Source organism: Pleurodeles waltl, chromosome 12 (assembly GCF_031143425.1).
Source record: "Pleurodeles waltl isolate 20211129_DDA chromosome 12, aPleWal1.hap1.20221129, whole genome shotgun sequence".
NCBI classification, from domain to species: domain Eukaryota; kingdom Metazoa; phylum Chordata; class Amphibia; order Caudata; family Salamandridae; genus Pleurodeles; species Pleurodeles waltl.
Window position 1 is genome coordinate 495,301,198 of NC_090451.1, and position 17,858 is coordinate 495,319,055.

The 17,858-nt window shown below is 45.2% G+C and overlaps 1 protein-coding gene across 1 annotated transcript; it reads right to left on the bottom strand.

The window, feature by feature from the left end:
* Positions 1–8,196: 8,196 nt before the first annotated feature.
* Positions 8,197–16,673, bottom strand: RRAD (RRAD, Ras related glycolysis inhibitor and calcium channel regulator). Its single transcript, XM_069217208.1, has 5 exons — positions 16,540–16,673; positions 14,095–14,462; positions 13,057–13,130; positions 11,779–11,983; positions 8,197–9,984 (listed from the first exon to the last, which is right to left on the bottom strand). The coding sequence occupies exons 2-5, from the start codon at positions 14,444–14,446 to the stop codon at positions 9,707–9,709; spliced, it is 909 nt and encodes a 302-aa protein (XP_069073309.1). The 5' UTR covers positions 14,447–14,462; positions 16,540–16,673; the 3' UTR covers positions 8,197–9,706.
* Positions 16,674–17,858: the final 1,185 nt, after the last annotated feature.

Genomic DNA, 17,858 nt, shown 5'->3' on the forward strand with positions numbered 1-17,858 from the left:
TATTGCTAAAAAAAGTAAAAGAAAAACATTTCAAAATACTGGAGGAAAAGCAAACATATATGCTATGTATTTCAAAACTGTACATTGAATTCAATGTTTTCAATCTTTATAAATGGCATGGTTTATTTTTCAAATACTTTCTACTCAGGAAACCCTAAACAGAATTTAAAAAGAATAAGCAAGTATCAAAATGTAAAAGCAAATGCTTTCCAAGGCCTCATTTATTTTCAACTGGAGCTCCTCTATAGTGGCCCACTGAGTGGCTTTATGAGCCTACAGGAGAAGTGTCACTCCAAGTACACCATATGCCTCAGACTATTGCAGAATAAGTGCAGAAGATGGCCCTTTCCCAGCACCATAAAAGCCTTAGTGTGCCAAAGCGCCTGCTTTCATTTAATATGTGGAATGCACTAAATTTAAAAAAAACACTTAGATTCTGTGCTTCAGCCATACATCAGCAAAAACATCACTGTTGTTAAAGGGGGAGCGGTATACGAAGGAGAGTGCCAGAAATCATATGCTCTCTTATGGAGTGTTGAAAGAAAAATAAAAAATACTTCCCTAAATGTGACCACTGGAAGGATAAAAGTCAGCCAATCAAAAGCATTGTAAAGAGACTAACCTCCATGGGAGGGACAAACACAAGAAGAGGAAAGTAAACCACCTAGAAAGAAGCAAGTAAATGGGAGTGCCAATAAATCCAACCACTAGTAAGCAATGGGTGCGTTGTAAGCCTGATGTAAGTACACAGTAGGTCTTCCCCAACCAGACATCTTGCGCTGTCTGGTAGACGAGACCTAAAAAGTAGCTCTTAGTCAGAGTGTATCTCATCAATAATTCTTATACATTTTCCTTTATTTTTTAAAACTACAGCTCTAAAGGGGATTATCTTTGTCTTTGAATACAATTACACTCTATATAATGAGCAGAATGTTGTAGGACATGTACTTACATTAATTTAATTGGTGCAGGAGTGGCCACTTATGGACAGTGATCTCTCTAGATGTCATTCGAAGGGTGGGGTACAAAATGGGTCAAGATAATACAGGTGGGTTCACCTAAAACAGACAGTTGTCAAACTCTATGTGTGTTTCTGTGTATACGTATATAAATATATTCACATTAAAAGGCAAATGTAAACATTTTAAGCAAACATGTAGGCTCATGTTTTGCTCACATATGTGTGTGTGTTTTGTGGGAAGGTGGCTCTGTATATACTATACCAAAATGAGGTGTAGTGTGCACAGAGTCCAGGGGTTCCCCAGAGGCTTTACAGAGGCTAAGGTAGATAATACGAATGCCCTCTTTTGTGGTAGTGTGGTCGAGCAGTTAGGCTTATCAGAGGGTAGTGCAAAGCATTTGTTGTACACACACAGTCAAGAAATGAGGCACACACTCTATGACTAACTCCAGGCCAATTGTTTTTATATAGCAAAAATATATTTTATTACTTTATTACTAGAACCAGAAGAACTTTGTTGCAGGTAAGTACTGTTGTCAATGAGTATCAAGCATATGTATCAAATGTACTTTGTTTGTTTTTTGCGGATAAAGCAGTTTACAAATAAGTAAAACTTTTGTATTTCAAAAGGTGACACAGTGCAATTTTTCATGTGAGTCAATAGAGTCCTAGGGAGGGGTGAAAGTGTTAGCACAGTTCACAGGTAAGTACATGACTTACTATTCCAGTCTTCGGGGGTTAGGATGTCCACAGGTCAAGGATTAGACTGACCCAAAAGTGCACCACCAGCAACACAGGGTCGGCTGGGTGCAGAGGTCAAATTTGGCATCAAGTTTGCAATGGAATCCTATGAGGACTGGGGTGCTCAGTAGAAAGAACATTGCAGGTAAGTACCCGCGGTTCCAGGACACAGGCCTAGGGAGGTTAGGTCAGCACCAGGGGGGGCCACAGGTTCACTCCAAACCCACACCCTCAGCGGCTCAGGGGCAGCCGGGTGCAGGGTGCAAACACAAATCTGGGTGCCCAATGCTTTTCAATGGGGGGAACCCGGGGATCACAAAAGATGCTGCAGGCTGGGTCCAGGGGGTGGGTTCCGGGAAACAAAAAGCTGGACAGGCAGGAGAGGTACCTGCTAGACGTTGCTGGACCGTCAGTTGGGTTCCCCAAGACCAGGGGGCTGCGAGTGCAGGGGTCACCTGGGGCGTCAGGAATCCTCATCGGAACAGGTCCTGGACAGGAGGTTCTCCAGATTCAGGCTGCAAGCGTAGTTGTGTTGGCCAGGAGGGGTCAACCCAGGGTGGACTGGAGGTTGGAATTGCATGGAAACCTTCTCTGGACCAGTGGGCCGACTGGACTCAGGCCATGGGCATTGGGTGCAGGGTGGACAGTGCTTGAGGCTGAGGGGTGGTTCAGGAGTCCTTTTGGAGATTTCTTCTGGACAGGGCCACTGTCCTCTGGAGTTCTTAGTCCTCTGCTGGGCAGGCAGTACTCCTGGGGTTTGTAGAGGTCACTGGTCCTGCATGATGTGTCACCTTTTTGGAGCAGGAATATTTGAAGCTGCAGAGAGGCTGGTAGGGCTACTACCAAGTCAGTTGTCTTCTGGAGTCTTCTCTGCTGGGGTCCGCTTAGCAGTCCTTCTTCTTTCTTGAGGTCACCAGAATCTGGTGATTGAGGTACAGGGAAGCCCCTAAATATTAGATTTAGATGCATACCAGGGGTCAGAGGGCAGTAGCTAATAGCTACTGTCCCTGAGGGTGGCTACACCGTTCCGGGGCCCACTCCATTTGGGGAGGGGGAAAATTCCTAACCCTATTGGTCCCTACCCTCCAAATCAATATGGAGGATTCTGCAAGTAGGTGGTCACTTCAGCTCTGGACACCTTAGGGGTGGCCTTAGCTGCAGTGGTTACTCCTCCCTGTTTTGCCTAATTTCCCCGCCGGCCCTGCCACCAAAAGTCGGGCTTGGTCTAGGGGACAGGTATCTCAACCAGCTGGAGTGCCCTGGGCACTGCAACAGGAGGCCTGAGCCTTTGTGGCTCACCACCAAGTGTTACAGTTCCTCTTGGGGGGAGGTGTGAAGCACCTCCACCTAGAGCAGGCTTTGTTTCTGACCCCAGAAAGTACAAAGGCTCTAACCCCATGATGTCAGAAATGTGTCTGTTAGTGGGAGGCTGGTACAGAATGGTCAGTCCTGCATTAACGGGTTGGGTAAAATACAGGAGGCATCTCTAAGATGCCCTCTGTGTGCATTTTACAATAAATCGAGCACTGCCATCAGTGTGGGTTTATTGTGCTAAGACATTTGATACCAAACTTCCCAATTTTCAGTGAAGCCATCATAGAGCTGTAGAGTTTGTAATGACAAACTCCCAACCCACATACTTAATATGGCCACAATGAACTTACAGTGTTTAAGAATGGGCTTAGACACTGCAGGAGCATGTTGCTCATGCAGCTATGCCCTCACTTGTGGTATAGTGCACCCTGCCTTTGGGCTGTAAGGCTTGCTAGAGGGGTGACATACCTATGCCACAATCAGTTGTTTGTGGGCATGGCTCCCTAAGGGGGGACGCCATGTCGACTTTTTCTCCCCACCAGCACACACAATCTGGCATGGCAGTGTGCATGTGTTTGGTGAGGGGTCTCTTAGGGTGACATAATACATGCTGCAGCCCTTAGGGACCCTCCCTGGTCACAGTGCCCTTGGTACCACTTTTTACAAGGCAATTAGCTGTGTGCCAGGGGTGTGCCAATTGTGGAAATAATGGTACAGTTTAGAGAAAGAACACTGGTGCTGCGGCCTGGTTAGCAGGATCCCAGCACACACTCAGTCAAGTTAGCATCAATATCAGGCAAAACATTGGGGCGGGTAACCATGCCAAAAGGGGCACTTTCCTACATGTGTTATGTCTGTTATCATCATGTTGCTGTGCAGCGGGGGGCAGCCTTCAACAACTGGTGATGGGACTTAAAGCAAGGGGCAAGACAAACAGATCTGGGGCACAGGTACCATCTGCTCCTCCTGCCCAGCGAAGCCTGTGCTTATGGATATGAATAAGCAAATGTGGAAGTTACTCAATGAGGGCCTCACTTACGAGATTTTGGTGCAGGGCAGCGCCGCAAGGATTCTTGTGGCGCTGCCCTGTGTCAAAAGAAAAGGGCAGGAATGTGCTGTATCTATGAGATACGGCACATTCCTGTTCTTTTCCTCTGCGCTGGCTCACAGTGGGCTGCCATGCACCAACATAGGCACTCTTGCACCATGGTGCAAGGGTGTCTGCATTGCAGGGATTATTGTTTTTGTGCAGGAAGGGACACCTTTCTGCACAAAAACAATCATGAGAGGCATTTTCCTCTTTCGATGTGTGTTGCGGAATGCAGCACACATAGAAAAAGGAAAAACAAGGAGAAATAAATGTGTTTCTCCTTGTTGCGCCTCCCATATGTCTTACCTGGGGAGGTGTAGGCTTTTGACACATTCCCATGTTTTGGAAATCTTGTAAATCTGGGAATGTGTCAATTGCCATGGGTGTTATGTGGAAACACCCACCATAATGCCCAAGGTATGCCTCCCTATCGAAGGGTGAGGCAACACAGCAACTTGTGCTGCGTTGCCTCAGTCCATTTCTACAAGGCCATGAAAAGCCACACAGGGTGGTTTTATGTTCTTTTGTAGATATGGCCCTGCAGTGTTCACCACCAGACCATCACTAAAAGTAGCATTCCAGGTGCACTCAGCAGCTTGTAAATTATCCCATTAATATTCCAAACCGGACTTTGTTCCTTTGCTTTAGCCAACTGTGCTTCTCATAAAGCAGAATTATTTTTACTTCCTAGCTCAGGACTGAGGGTACTCTGTCCAAGGATGTGGGAGACCAGCAGTGTTTCGGACCATTGAATCCGTTCTGGTGTACCTCTGCCTGAAGTGTCACTCCTTCAAGTCAGAACCACATTAATTGAGGCCTTGGCTACATGGGCTTTCCATACAGAGTTAGGCCTCCGCACAACATGGATGGGCTATCGGCCTCTCTTTAGTTTTTGAGGTCTAGTGAGTCAGCAAATTCAGCAGGGACTTGAAGACAGAGTTTTCTGAAATTAGTGAATACCTTCTATGCTCTGGGGAGGTGTCAGGAATGAGGTTTCTGGTTGGCTAGGGTATGCACCTAAGTCACGCAGAACCCACCACTCTAGTCAGGGCAAGGGAGTTCCACACCTAAGATAGCCCCTTCTCACACCCTTGGTAGCTTGGCACAAGCAGTCAGGCTTATCTCAGAAGCAATGAGTGAAGATTTGCACAACACTCATAACATGTGATGCACTAAATACACCACAAAGGGAACACAACACCAAGTTATAAAATTAAACTGTATTGCACAAAACATCATTAGACCAACACACAACATGTCAGTAATACTCTGTTACACCAGCAGTTGTCAGAACATCACACAGTTACTAGTACTCTGCAAAAATCAGTAGTAGTCATAAAAAACACATAGGTTGCTGGTTATTCTGAAACACATGCAGTTGCTAGGTCAACATTGTTACCCAAAAATGCATGTCATTGTAAGCACACTTACCCAAAAATGCACATCATTGTAAGCATGTTACCTAAAATGCCCATGTCATAATAAACACATAATCTCAACTGCCAAAGCATCATCAGGACTGCACATAAGATGAAATATCACCAAAAATGCTCATAGCAGAGTAATCACATTAGCATGGAGGCCACAACCTCCTCATGAAACACATTCCCCAAATGGTATATGTCAGGCTCAAAGAAAATGCACCTATCCTCACAAGCATATTTCTAGGGCTATCAGGAAATACTATCTGACATGTACCTGCACTTCTTTTATATGCGGGGAGACAAGCCCCAGTCTCACATTTGAAGTGCAGGACCCCTTATCTCCTATTAGAAGAAATGCAGTAGTTTGTCCAGCACTCTAGCCACCAAGGAGCTCACACTTTCCTACTACAAGAAAATGTGGCACTAGAGGAGAGGGCTGGATAGGCACAGGGACATCCCTTGAGGTTTTCCTACCTATCCTTCCAGCTGGGAGCCTGCCTCCCTGAGCGATCCAGCTTCAGCGAAGGCGGGGCTCACCCTCCACGGTCCTGGTTCCTCCTAGGGAAGTGACCCCACTCATCTCTTGCGGGGGCCACCTCCTTGCCGAGTAGTGGGGGAAACCCTCCTTGGATTCCCAGCATGAAAAGAAAAGAGGGGGACTAGGTGGCAGTCGCCCATGTCCACACGGTACAGCTGCTATCTTCTGCATTGCGCGCCTCCTGCATGTAATGCAGATCCTTCCTTTTTGTCTGCCGAGGCCACAACGGTGATCTCCCAAAAGCATATGCTTGTCTGTGCGCCGTGAGCACACCTCAAAGCAATCATTGCCCCGGGGGCACCACATGGAGTGTGCTCGACTGTGCTAGCTCCGCGGCATCTCATGGGGGGAGGGCATAGCTACCACGACACAAGGCGCCTTTTCAGCACTCGGGAGCAGAGGCCCATGAAACGCATCTCACGTGCTGGGGCTCCAAATCCTCCTCAAATGTTCTGCCTCATAAAATAAAGTGCTCCTCGTGTGCTGGGGGAGCTTAAAGTCAAGCGCCCTTTCAGCGCTTGAAGGAGAAATGCAGGGGGAACAGTGGGGCACACCACCCAGCCCCTAGAGACAACAAAATGGGGCACTGGGCGGCAGGGCCCAAGCAAGCAGGCCAGCTCAAAGGTTTGCAGGCAGTGCCAGTTCCTCTTACCGACCCAACAGGTCACAGATCAGCACAACAGCAGCAGTCCCAATGCAGTTCCTGGTGAGTCCCTCCAGTAGCATCCTGTGTCCATGTAAGTCCATTAGTGTCTACAAATATGGGGGGAAACCCCCTGTACTTATACTCATTTTGTGTAGTCTCCACAAAAGGAGGAGAAGGGGTTCCAACCAGTACTAACTGGTTCCAGGAGTGTCCCCTCTCTCCTCCAGCACAGGCTCCAGACATCATTGGAGGGGGTAAACTAGCCCTTTGCGGGAGGCAAGGGCACAGCCTTTACAAATGCAGGTGTGCCCTGCTTCTCCCTCTCTTAGCCCAGGAAGACCATTCAGTATGCAGATGCACCTCTGTGATACCTCCACCCTCCCCTGTGTACAGGCTGCTGAAAAGTATGCACAAACCCGCTGTCACTCTGCCCCAAATTCTTAACGATACAGTCAAAATTACCTTTTCCTGTGCTTGCCTATACAAACTGTAGCCTCTCTGCTGTGCCACTGATGCAGTACCACTACCATGGGGCACGTATCCGTCGAAACGCTCCATGTTCGACAAAGGACACCAACAGATGTACTCCTGCGAAATCGGAACTCTGGGGAGTAGGAATGTACTTTTGGGACATGTGCACATGTTGCATTGTTGCTTATGACTCATGTCTAATGATTATTTTACCCATCCAGATGTCCTCGTTCTTATGGTGATGAGGTACTCCCACTTCACATCTGGGTGAGGTACCCTGAAAAGCATAACCTAGAACATTTTAGTATCTTCCATGTGGTCCAAAAAATTGCTCTGCCTTGTGGTTTTGCACAGAAGTTAGCACTTAAACTTCCTCTGCTGTATTGCACTGTGAACAGACCTATTGGGATGTCAATAGTTGGTAGTACTTCCATATACATGTATACATCAAAAAAGCCTCAGAGAGTGTCATTGTGTCCGATACAATACATAGGTGCCTAGAATCCCTATATAAAAGCCATGATCTAATTTTCATAATTAAAATCAAGTTCTAATGCCATTCACTTGTAAAAAAGAAATGCAATATGTAAAAGCATATTACAGTGGAGTTGTGAAGTCACACAGGTTCTGCTTTTAATTGCCATGCATGCAACCATGCTATCTCGTTCATGTGAAGAGCAAGGAAACAAGGCTTGAGGTGGTTTGTATGAAGAATAATGGTGTGGGCATGTATTATACAAAATAAAATACCCTATGTTACACAATAAAAGGATATTGGAAAAAACGAAGGAGTTTCATGACCTTTTGAAGGGACTTGGTCTTCATCCTTCAACTACAATATGGGCACAATACTCCTTGGTGACGTTCAATATCCTTATAATGTACGGCAGGGGTACGTTAGCTCACTTAATATACTTAAACATCTAATAGTGACTGCCCTAGCATGTATGATGGTAATCAAATAGTGTGCAGTTCCGCGGAGAATGCCTGAACAAATCACAAGCAATCAGATTTTTTTTATAATATGAATTTTAATACTGCATAAGTCGCTCAATCTCTGTATGCGTTGGTACAGGTATAAATACATCTCTAACTATAGGTTGTATACAGTAGAGTGTGCATATTTAAAATGAATCATATTATAAAAGCATAATATACATCACACATAATTATATACATAACTTATCCTGGCATTTGTAAAAATCTATTTTTGTACAGTGCAAAAATATTGTGCAGTGCTGCAATGTCCATATCACAGAGACAGCCGCATATCTAGAAGAGCAAATAATACTTTATTATAAAATCCGCATGTAAACAAGTATCAAACTCTTCCAATAACAGTTAACAGAAGTGCAGTTTGGGAAACGTATTTTTCCTACATTTTCTACTGTATCTATTAATACCATTCCCCAGGGCCGGACTGGCAGTAGAGGGCATTGGGCGCTTTCCTAGGACGCTGGAGGGATGCGGCCGGTTTTGTAACAGAGGGCCAGTTTAGCAATGGTGTTGCACTATTGGCCCCCAGTAACAAAAGCAGCAATCCAGCATAATCCACTCACTCTCGTTTCCAGCCTCTGTGGTCGGCTGGTCTGACAAAATTGCCAGGGTTGCTTTGGGTTCCCAGTCCGGCACTGCCATTCCAGTGCCTACAAATAGCACTGTCTAGATTCTACTGAAAAGAAAGTACGAGCCTGCGTACAAAGCTTCAAGTTATTTCCATTTGGAGCTATTTTTATACAATGAGGGAAGATCGGGGCGAGGAGTTGGCCAGCACCGATCACGTGTCAGTTTCATTCATATCTTCAGATCAGCGGCTTCCTCAGGTATCTGTACAGAAAGAACCCACAGGCGTGCCAGGAGTCTTTGTGCACACCTTCTCATTGCTTGGGAGTACTTGTATGAAGCCAGCTTGTTTGCATAGCACAAAGCTAGCTAGAGAGCAACTGAGCACTGAACAATTTACGATTCAGTGTCGTCTGCATTGACACAGGAAGTTAGTGGGTGATGCATTGTATCACTTTGGGGGCGCTGTACCACCCCATAGAGTTAAAGGGCAAACTAAATCATATTATGTCACTGCTCATTCATCTACATTGTCAATGTGTTGCCTTAAGGATCATAACCAACACATGGTATCCTGGCTATTTCTGCCCCTAAAGTGCATTCCCACCATTGATGTACAAGGGTATTTATTCACCAACGCTGTTGATCACCTGGAGCACGTGGGGTCTGCTTAACTAGCCAATTTAAACTATTCAAATTTATCATCATAACTGGATCATTTCATTTACTTCAGACAGACAATGTCAAATTATTAACCACTGAACCACGCCCCTTCCTGCATCATTCCAGTCTTGCCTGTGGGCATTAAGGCATTAAAGAGAAATTCGACTGGCGCGCCCAGTTTGTGTTATTGTCCTCCTCACTAGTCACCCGCTTCCTCTCCAGGAGTCCACAGAGTCCATGCAGTCAGCGGATCACGCCCATCCGGCTGAACTGATGCTGGGCTTGTTGTCAGAAATTAGAGCACAGAGAGATCGTGGCAAGACTTGGATTTCTGCTTGAATGCCATCTTTTTGTTGTTTTTTGCCACAATCTTTCCTAGGAACCTCTTGGCCTTCTTGCTAATACTTTCCCGCCGTTTGCAGCTGGCCATGCGCCTTGCATTGTCCTCTTTGCTGTCCTTGCGGAGTCTGATCTGCCGGACAATCCCCTCAAACAGGTCCTTTACATTATGGTGGAGGGCGGCTGAAGTCTCGATGAACTTGCAGTCAAACACTACCGCGCAGGCCCGGCCCTCTGAAAAGAGAAGGAAAATGGCTGTCAACAGGATATCAGCTAACACATGCTCTTGCCACCTCTACATACGTTTGCCGCAGTCAGACTATCATCTGACTTAAATATCATACCCTAAATATTGATTACAAAAATATTGCTCCATCGAGTTATTAATATAAAATCTACACCCAAGGTAATATATTTGTGTAAAGTGTTTTTAGTTCATTTTTTTCTAAGGACAAAAAACATTTTCAACATAGAAGTGACATGTGCTAACGTGTTACTGCAGTGTTACTGTAAATCCAAATTCATAAAATGGGAAAATCTTTTTCTTAGGCAACAGGTCTGTCTGCTAGGTCGATGATGGCCACCATTTACTCGAGGAGCAACCGTGGTTAGAAATTGCGTGCAGGAGCCACGACTACTAAACGTAAGTCCTTAAGAAGTGGACTAGCTCTGGGTGCTCTCTGAGCTGCTAAATGAGGAGGTGACCCGCCCGTCAGTGTGACTGAGTGCGGCTGTGACGTTGAGACATGGTCAGTGGTAGCGGTGGTAACCTCAATGAGTCTTCCTCTAGGCCTCATATCCCATAAAGAACAGAAGGTGTGATGAATGCTCATGGTTTGCAACAAAGAAACTAATGGCTGTTACAGGCCACCGTTTGAAAGGGTGTGTCTCAAATCCAATAATATTTAAATTAACTGCTGGGCAAAACGGGTCCTGTTCTGTTATAGAGTTTTAGTTCAGACCTGCATCCTCGGGAGGTACGGCTGGATCGGCAGGTAAATGTCGCAAATAAAGTTGTATTAATCCAATTTGACATATTAGGAAGATAGCAAAATGATTCCTAATTAGTTAGATGAACCTAATAAGTGAAGACGTCAATATGCTTTAAGGAGACACAGCCACTTCCATACTGAAATAGTAGTCAGTGTCCTGTGTGAGCTACGGGCACTCACAAAGAGAACAAAAGGTTATGCAGGTTAAGCAGGTCCATCAGTTGGGTAAGCAGTCAAGCTGGCTGCTATGATTATATTATATTCAAGAGAAATATACTGTTGGCGTTAGCATGTCTTGTGTTTATTTGTTGAGCTTGCCAATGAGCCTTTAACAGTACTGATGACAGGTTTGCGGATCAGGTAATTTAAGTTTTGGCAGAGGGGACTCCTATGGGCAAACATGCGTACACGTTTGGTGGAGTGACATAGCAACTTGGATTCTAACATGTGGGAGGGACTGGAGTACAGGGGCGTAGCTATCATTAGTTCAGCAGGTGCAGTGACACCGGGGTCCTGAGCCCCGAGGGGCCACTAAACTCTGTTGCCTGCTATATTTTACTGCCCCAAAAGCAGTCATAGGGACCATGTCCTTAGCTTGCAGCGGGACCCATGACATCCCCAGCTACTGCTGGGGGTACCACTTTTTCACAGTGCTGGTAGGCCCACAATCTTGAGAAATGACACACCTCTTTCTGATATTTTCACACTCACTTTCCCAGACTCCACTGAAGTGCCCGTGTTTTCTGGCAGTAACTTCCTCAGCCCTTCCCCCTGTAGTCATGCTTTGAAAATGTCATTTCCCGAAGGTACCAGTGCATTTTGACAGTGCATGGAGTGCACAATCACAGCAAGTCGGTCGTCCATGAAAACTAAACCATGCAACTGAATGTTTTTAAACAATGAAACGTGTCTTGTAGATAAGATTGTAGCTGAGAAAGTGAGGATTACATGCCACCTCTCATCATCTAGGGCACACCACCATTCTTTAACAATGCAGAAATACAATCGTCTAATTGGTTCTGGAACGGTTTCTTACCTTCCACGGACACTTCTCGTGATCTCACCAGATCACTCTTGTTCCCCACGAGGATGATTGGAATGTCTTCACTCTGCCGCGCTCTCCTCAGCTGGATCCTCAGCTCTGATGCCTTCTCGAAACTGGACTTGTCCGTCACTGAGTACACAATGATGTAGGCATCCCCCATTTTCATGCATTGATTCTGAAGCCAGTGGGTCTCGTCCTAAATTGAAATAAATTGATTAGTTTATTCTGCGTAGCTGTCTGGAAGCATCGCTGGCTCTAAACTCGGAATGATTTATTGAGTTCTATTTTTATCCTGGACCTCTGGCAGCGCAGGGAGAGGGCATCATATAATGACTCTGCTTATTTCACTTTCTGAGTGACTTTCCAATTTTAGCCTATGATCCTTTGGCAAGCAGATTTTAAAAAGGGCCTGTTTTGCGCACAAGAACGTCACCAGATATGCAATACATATCTATAGATCGTTTTGCCAAAAGGAAGAAATAGCGTCTGTTTGCCAGTGACCTTGCCACTATCCTATGACGACAAACATTAGTAATTTCAAGCAATAGCCATCATGGAGTCTACCTCTTGACATGTTGCAAATGCCCACTGAAATACACCAAGCACCCGTAGAGATGCAGAGCAGGAAACACAATCTAAAAATAGATTGTGATAAGGCTGAAGTTGAAGAGCACACCCTAACCAGTAAGTGTGGCATGGTGAAGAAGGAGCCATGACTAGAAGACATAGCTCAAAGTGCAAACTATGGTGCGTTTCAGCCATCAGTCAGGTTTATTGTTTACTCCACATATACATATGGATATTTTGACGAATAAAGATTTCTGCTGTGCCTTTTAGGCAGACATTCCACCATAGATTTGTTATCTAAAAGTACCTCAGCGCAATGCAGGATGCTGATGGTCTTTGAATACAGTGACCAATGTCATGGTAAGGAGAGTGGAAGCCGGGGTGCCGGGTTTGTCCATAGAAAGGGAATGAGGGTTGCAGAGATCTGACATCTAATCCTAGCTTCCCCACTTAAGCAAAAGGATGTGATCCTGCACAATTTCTTATCCTTCCCACCCTCCCCCGGTGATCTCCATTTCCTTATTTAAAAAAAATTTGGAATGCTTGGGTAATCCCCCAACTATTAAATGCTATGGCAAACTCATGTGAGGCATTACGGGGCATGAGCTGACATGCGCGGATTCTTCTTTTTAAGCACCAGCCACACATCTCCCTTCCAACACAAGCGCAGCCTTACAGAACTGCAGACAGAAAACTGCATACCTGCTCCCATATGTCGAACACGAGAAGGCAGGCTTCCTCGCCATCCACCACCACCGACCGGTCATATGTATTCCCTGGAGGAGAAAGTTAGAACTAAGTCAGTCTTCCAGCATGTACAATCCACACTGCAGCAAAGACCAGACAACCTTGATGCGGAAGCAGAGTGACAAGTGATCCGAGAGTATTCACACTCTCAAAATAAAACTACTCCAATATGTTTAAGTCGTTTCTAATTGATGTTGGAATCGAATCAGTACATTGTGATCATTTCTAGCACAGGTATCTTATTGAAATTATAAATGTGAAAACTACATTTGTTACATTATGATAGAGCCAAAGGCAAAGTACCTCTGCGGCCCTAAGATCATTACAAGTTGCTTAGGGTCAGATGTAGCAAAGGTTTTTCCCCCTTCTGTGTCTATGGGAAAAAGTGTTCCTAGATATGGCCCTTACTGTATAGTGTATTTGCACTCTATCTTATACATGTGTATAATAGCATGATAATATGTGGCACAGACCAAGATATCAATGCCACAGCAGGCGAATTTAACCGTTTAGCTCCAAGAAGAGTAAACTTCCTTTTGCACTGTTTGTTTCTAAAACACATCAGGACTTTGATGTAAGTGGTTTATATATCCAAAAAATCAATACTGGATAAAAAATGTTGGTGTGTATATATACACACCCGAAGTGAAATTATATAATGTATGTCTAATATTGAAAACTGAAATGAAAATCGGTGAAAAACGGAGGCTCAAAAAGATCAAAACCAATAACAAAACAGTTGGCACAGATGTTTTTCCATTAAATAAAATCGGTATCTTATCCAACAAAACTTTGGAATTTAGCATGGTCCCATATCAAAATGTATGCTCCCACTTAACCAATAGTGGAGGTCCAACCTGGATAACATGTACATAAAATATATTTTTTTGAGCAGGGCTTAATGAAAATGTGTCTAAATTTAGAGAATACCGGATAAATTGTTGAACTAGGAGCTAATAGGCAAGTCATTTTACAATTAACAGGCTTCCTTACCAGCCTCCTCTATGTCGTGGGAATCCTCGATTCCACCGAAGATCCTGGCCAGGCAGGACTTGCCCACGCCATGCTCGCCAAGGAGGATCACCTTGTAGACGGGGTCCTCAGAGTCACTGCTGGAAGAGATGACGGAGTCGGAGGAGCCAGAGGCCCAGCTCTCCCGATGCTCCTCTTCCGGATTGTAGGAGGTGCATCGAACCAGGTTGGATGGGCTGTTAGGGCTGCTGGCCTTCAGCTCCTTCTCATCAACTGGCATGCTCCGCCGGTGGAGCTGCTGGTGGACGGACAAGGGCATGCTGCCACGGCGCTTGTCAATGTTCTTCAGCTTGCTGCCTCTGTTCAGTGTCATTTATTAGGCTGCTGGGCTGCAGGGGAGAAGAAAATACATCACTGAATTTAAGATAAACAGATAAAAGTCAATGACTAGTGCCTAAATGGTCAAGTGTGGAGTCAGGAGGCATGAGGTTGTCTCCTAGCTTCCTCACTTCACCAAATTGTGTAATACAAGGCAAATCACTTCTGTCAAACTAGGGGAATGATGTAGAAGGGGCCTAACAGTTTTAAAAGCAGTTCAAACTATGTACAATTTCAAGTTTTGTGTCAAGCTCCTAACGGTATTTACCCTGGGCAAGATTTTTTAAGCAGAAACAGTTTAATGCGTAGTCGAACGAAAACAAATGATGTGTGCATCCCTTCTAATTGATACTAAGAATTATGCTTATGGGTCGGCGCACATACAACTGCAACCTTAAAGTACCTCCAACCTGGTTGCTCGGAAATGGGTGGACAAATCTCTGTGTACATTACTGGACTCAAAATCAAAATTTTAAAGATGCAGATTATCAAGGCTCCAGAGGGATTACTAGTCTAAGCATAAAAGCGTTGTGCAGTTTTTCAACTCTCACCCATCCAATTTCACTCTGTCACCCAGAAAGGAGACATATTACAGTAAGCCTCCCCAGAGCTAGACTGCCTCTGCTCAACGCCAGTAATGGGTGGACATGCGTGCCCCTGCCTTCCATCATGTGAGCGGGGACGGATGGGTGATGCTAGAGTAAAAACAGAGACTGGGCGTGAAGCTGCAGCTCTTCGGTCTAGTCTCGCTGACCTGGCGCTGCTTCCCTTGTAAAGATATCCAGTAATACTGTAAAACTCGGAGGGGGCGGGGGGTCACCTCGAGTACCAAAAGCAAAGTGTACGCGTTTAGTATCTTCACTCCACGGTGTTCCACGGCTGCTCAGTCACGCCAGGGATGCTCGATAAGGGTCGTGTACCCCCACTTATCTTAATGAACATGGAAAGGGAGCAGCGATGCTATTGCTAAGTTTGAGAATCATAGACGGACGCTAGGAATAGTACTGTGCGAGATATGTACGGCCTATATCATAAATGAAATTGACTCATAAGGTTACTATAAAATATCTTTATTTACCCAACTAGAAAATGTCAAGGAGTTAGACCCGAGAAACCCCGAAGACTGACATTCCGTCTCCGACTGACATGCGGAGACCTGCATTTTATTACACATCGGTCAGTGCAGGAGGGCGCGCAGCTCATGGACTCTCCACCCAGCTGCTGAGCAGTCCCAGTACACTTGCGATGGAAATCCCCTTCGAACTGTCGAGGCAGCCACCCTTGGGAACTGGCAATCTTAGTTCATTACTCCATACTGAAGCCAAGGTGGGGGACAGGGACGATGCAGACGCTGCGAACGGGACATCCCCACTTACCCGCCCCGCAATCCACCCACTCTCTAACTAGAACTCCCAGCCATCACATCAGGACAAGTAAGGTGTGCCTTTAATTTAGGGCAGTGAGAGAACTTGGAAATGTAAAAACAAAACAAAACTTCTAGGCTAGGGGCTGAATTGTGGACGGTAGTGCCAGAGCCTTTGACGAATAATCTGGCCTTCTCATTTGAACACGTATTGTGATCATGGGCAACTGAACCATCTGCATATTCCTCAGTTCAACAAGCTGACACCACCAAGAATCCGTATAAATTGGCTATTGTTCAGTTTTATTTTCCAAATAAAAACAAAGATTTGCATTCACTTAGGGAACCTTTAGGAATTGCCTCACAACTGCCACGAGCAACATGTTAGGGTACTTTAAGGGTGATGGTAAAAGTCCTCAATACAAATTGGTTAGTCTTGCACTGAAGGATCTGACTTCTGATCTCGTCATCCTCTTGACAGCATTGTGTGACACTGGACAAATCACATTTTCTCCTTGTGTCTATACTTTCGTATCTGGTTATGAGTGCTTTCAAACTTCCAGATGCCTTTATCAGAAGACTCAAAGTATATTAAGTATGAATTTAACTATGCATATCAAAAACACAATCGTTCTCGTCCACGGACATCAAGCCACCTCAGAGAGATGCCGAACATCCGCGTGTCCTTACATCCTTGCAAGCCCACGTGCGTCCGTTAAACTCACCTCCGGTCTCTCCTCAGACGGTTCCTACAAACGGTCCCAAGCTGCAGAGTTCGTGCAAGCGGATAGTCCTAGGCGCGGATGTGGCGCTTCTCCAGAGACACCTGTTATCCTAGCCGTAGAGAGTTGTTCTGTTCTCTAGACTGCTCCTCTGCCTCTTAAGTACATCCCGGGCAGCCCCCAACAGTGACGTTCCCGCCGGCCCCGCCCCCTCCCGGATCTCCCATGCGGGGCGGGCACAGCTCTGGCACGCGGCTTACTCAGTATGCTTGTCTTGTAAAAGCCAAAGATGTCTGGAAATCATGGCGTTGGATTCTCTAAATAGGACTGCTGGATGGCCGGCGCGCGTTACTGTGAACTCCCTGAACTTATGATCAGGACACGTTTGCAAGAACGACTGGATTTACACCTTACTGTAAACTTGGCACGGGGGTACACGTACTTAAATGAAGTATTTAAATTAGGTTATTTTAGATTGGAACACAAAATTCAAAGGTGGCAACGTGATCGCACTGTACTGTAATGTTCATTTGCCAAATAGTTCTATGTGGTCACTATTCACGTTTTACATTTACACTTTAAGTTGTATCAGTTGACCTAACATATAGTTATTTTCTTCACCTTTGCACACACATCATGAAAAATTGAAAGGGGACATGTATTAGAAACACATATTAAATGCTTATTTTAAGTCAGGCTGAATTAACTGACTAAAAGCCTTCATTTTGAAATACATTTTTGTGGCTAGTGTATTTGTTGCTTTGCAGCTGCAATTCAAGGCTTTAGTGGCTAGAGGAAGGGAGTATAAGGTATTAGTTTCACTGTTAGCAATGCCAGAGAAGAGACAATCTTGGCATGAATGTGAAAGTTTAATGAGCATCTGAAGTCTCCTATTCATTGCTACAAGGACGGTCAAGGCCACCAAGACTGTTCAAATTCTATGGGATGAGAAACATGGGAGATGTTACAATTTACGATATGGACTCCACAATCATTAGTCATTGGAGGAAAGGGAGCAATAACAGTGATGTTGAAGGTTCTGTTCTTTTCATTTAATGCTTGTATTGTTAGAAGTTAAGACAGGTTCCCTTAGACCTACGAGGGGTAAACGCCTCACTGTTCCTTTTATTCTCGCAGGCACGAGGCTTTAGGCTAAACACTTATTCCTTATGGAAGACTTCTACTGAAGTCTTCACTATGCTGGCAAATTCTCCCATTCTCAGCTTACTTCAAGCAACCTTCCAAATTGCCCTTAGTCTTTGTTCCAACCACCCTCAAGAGGTATTTCCAAACCATCCTCATTTCCTACTAAGAACACTGAC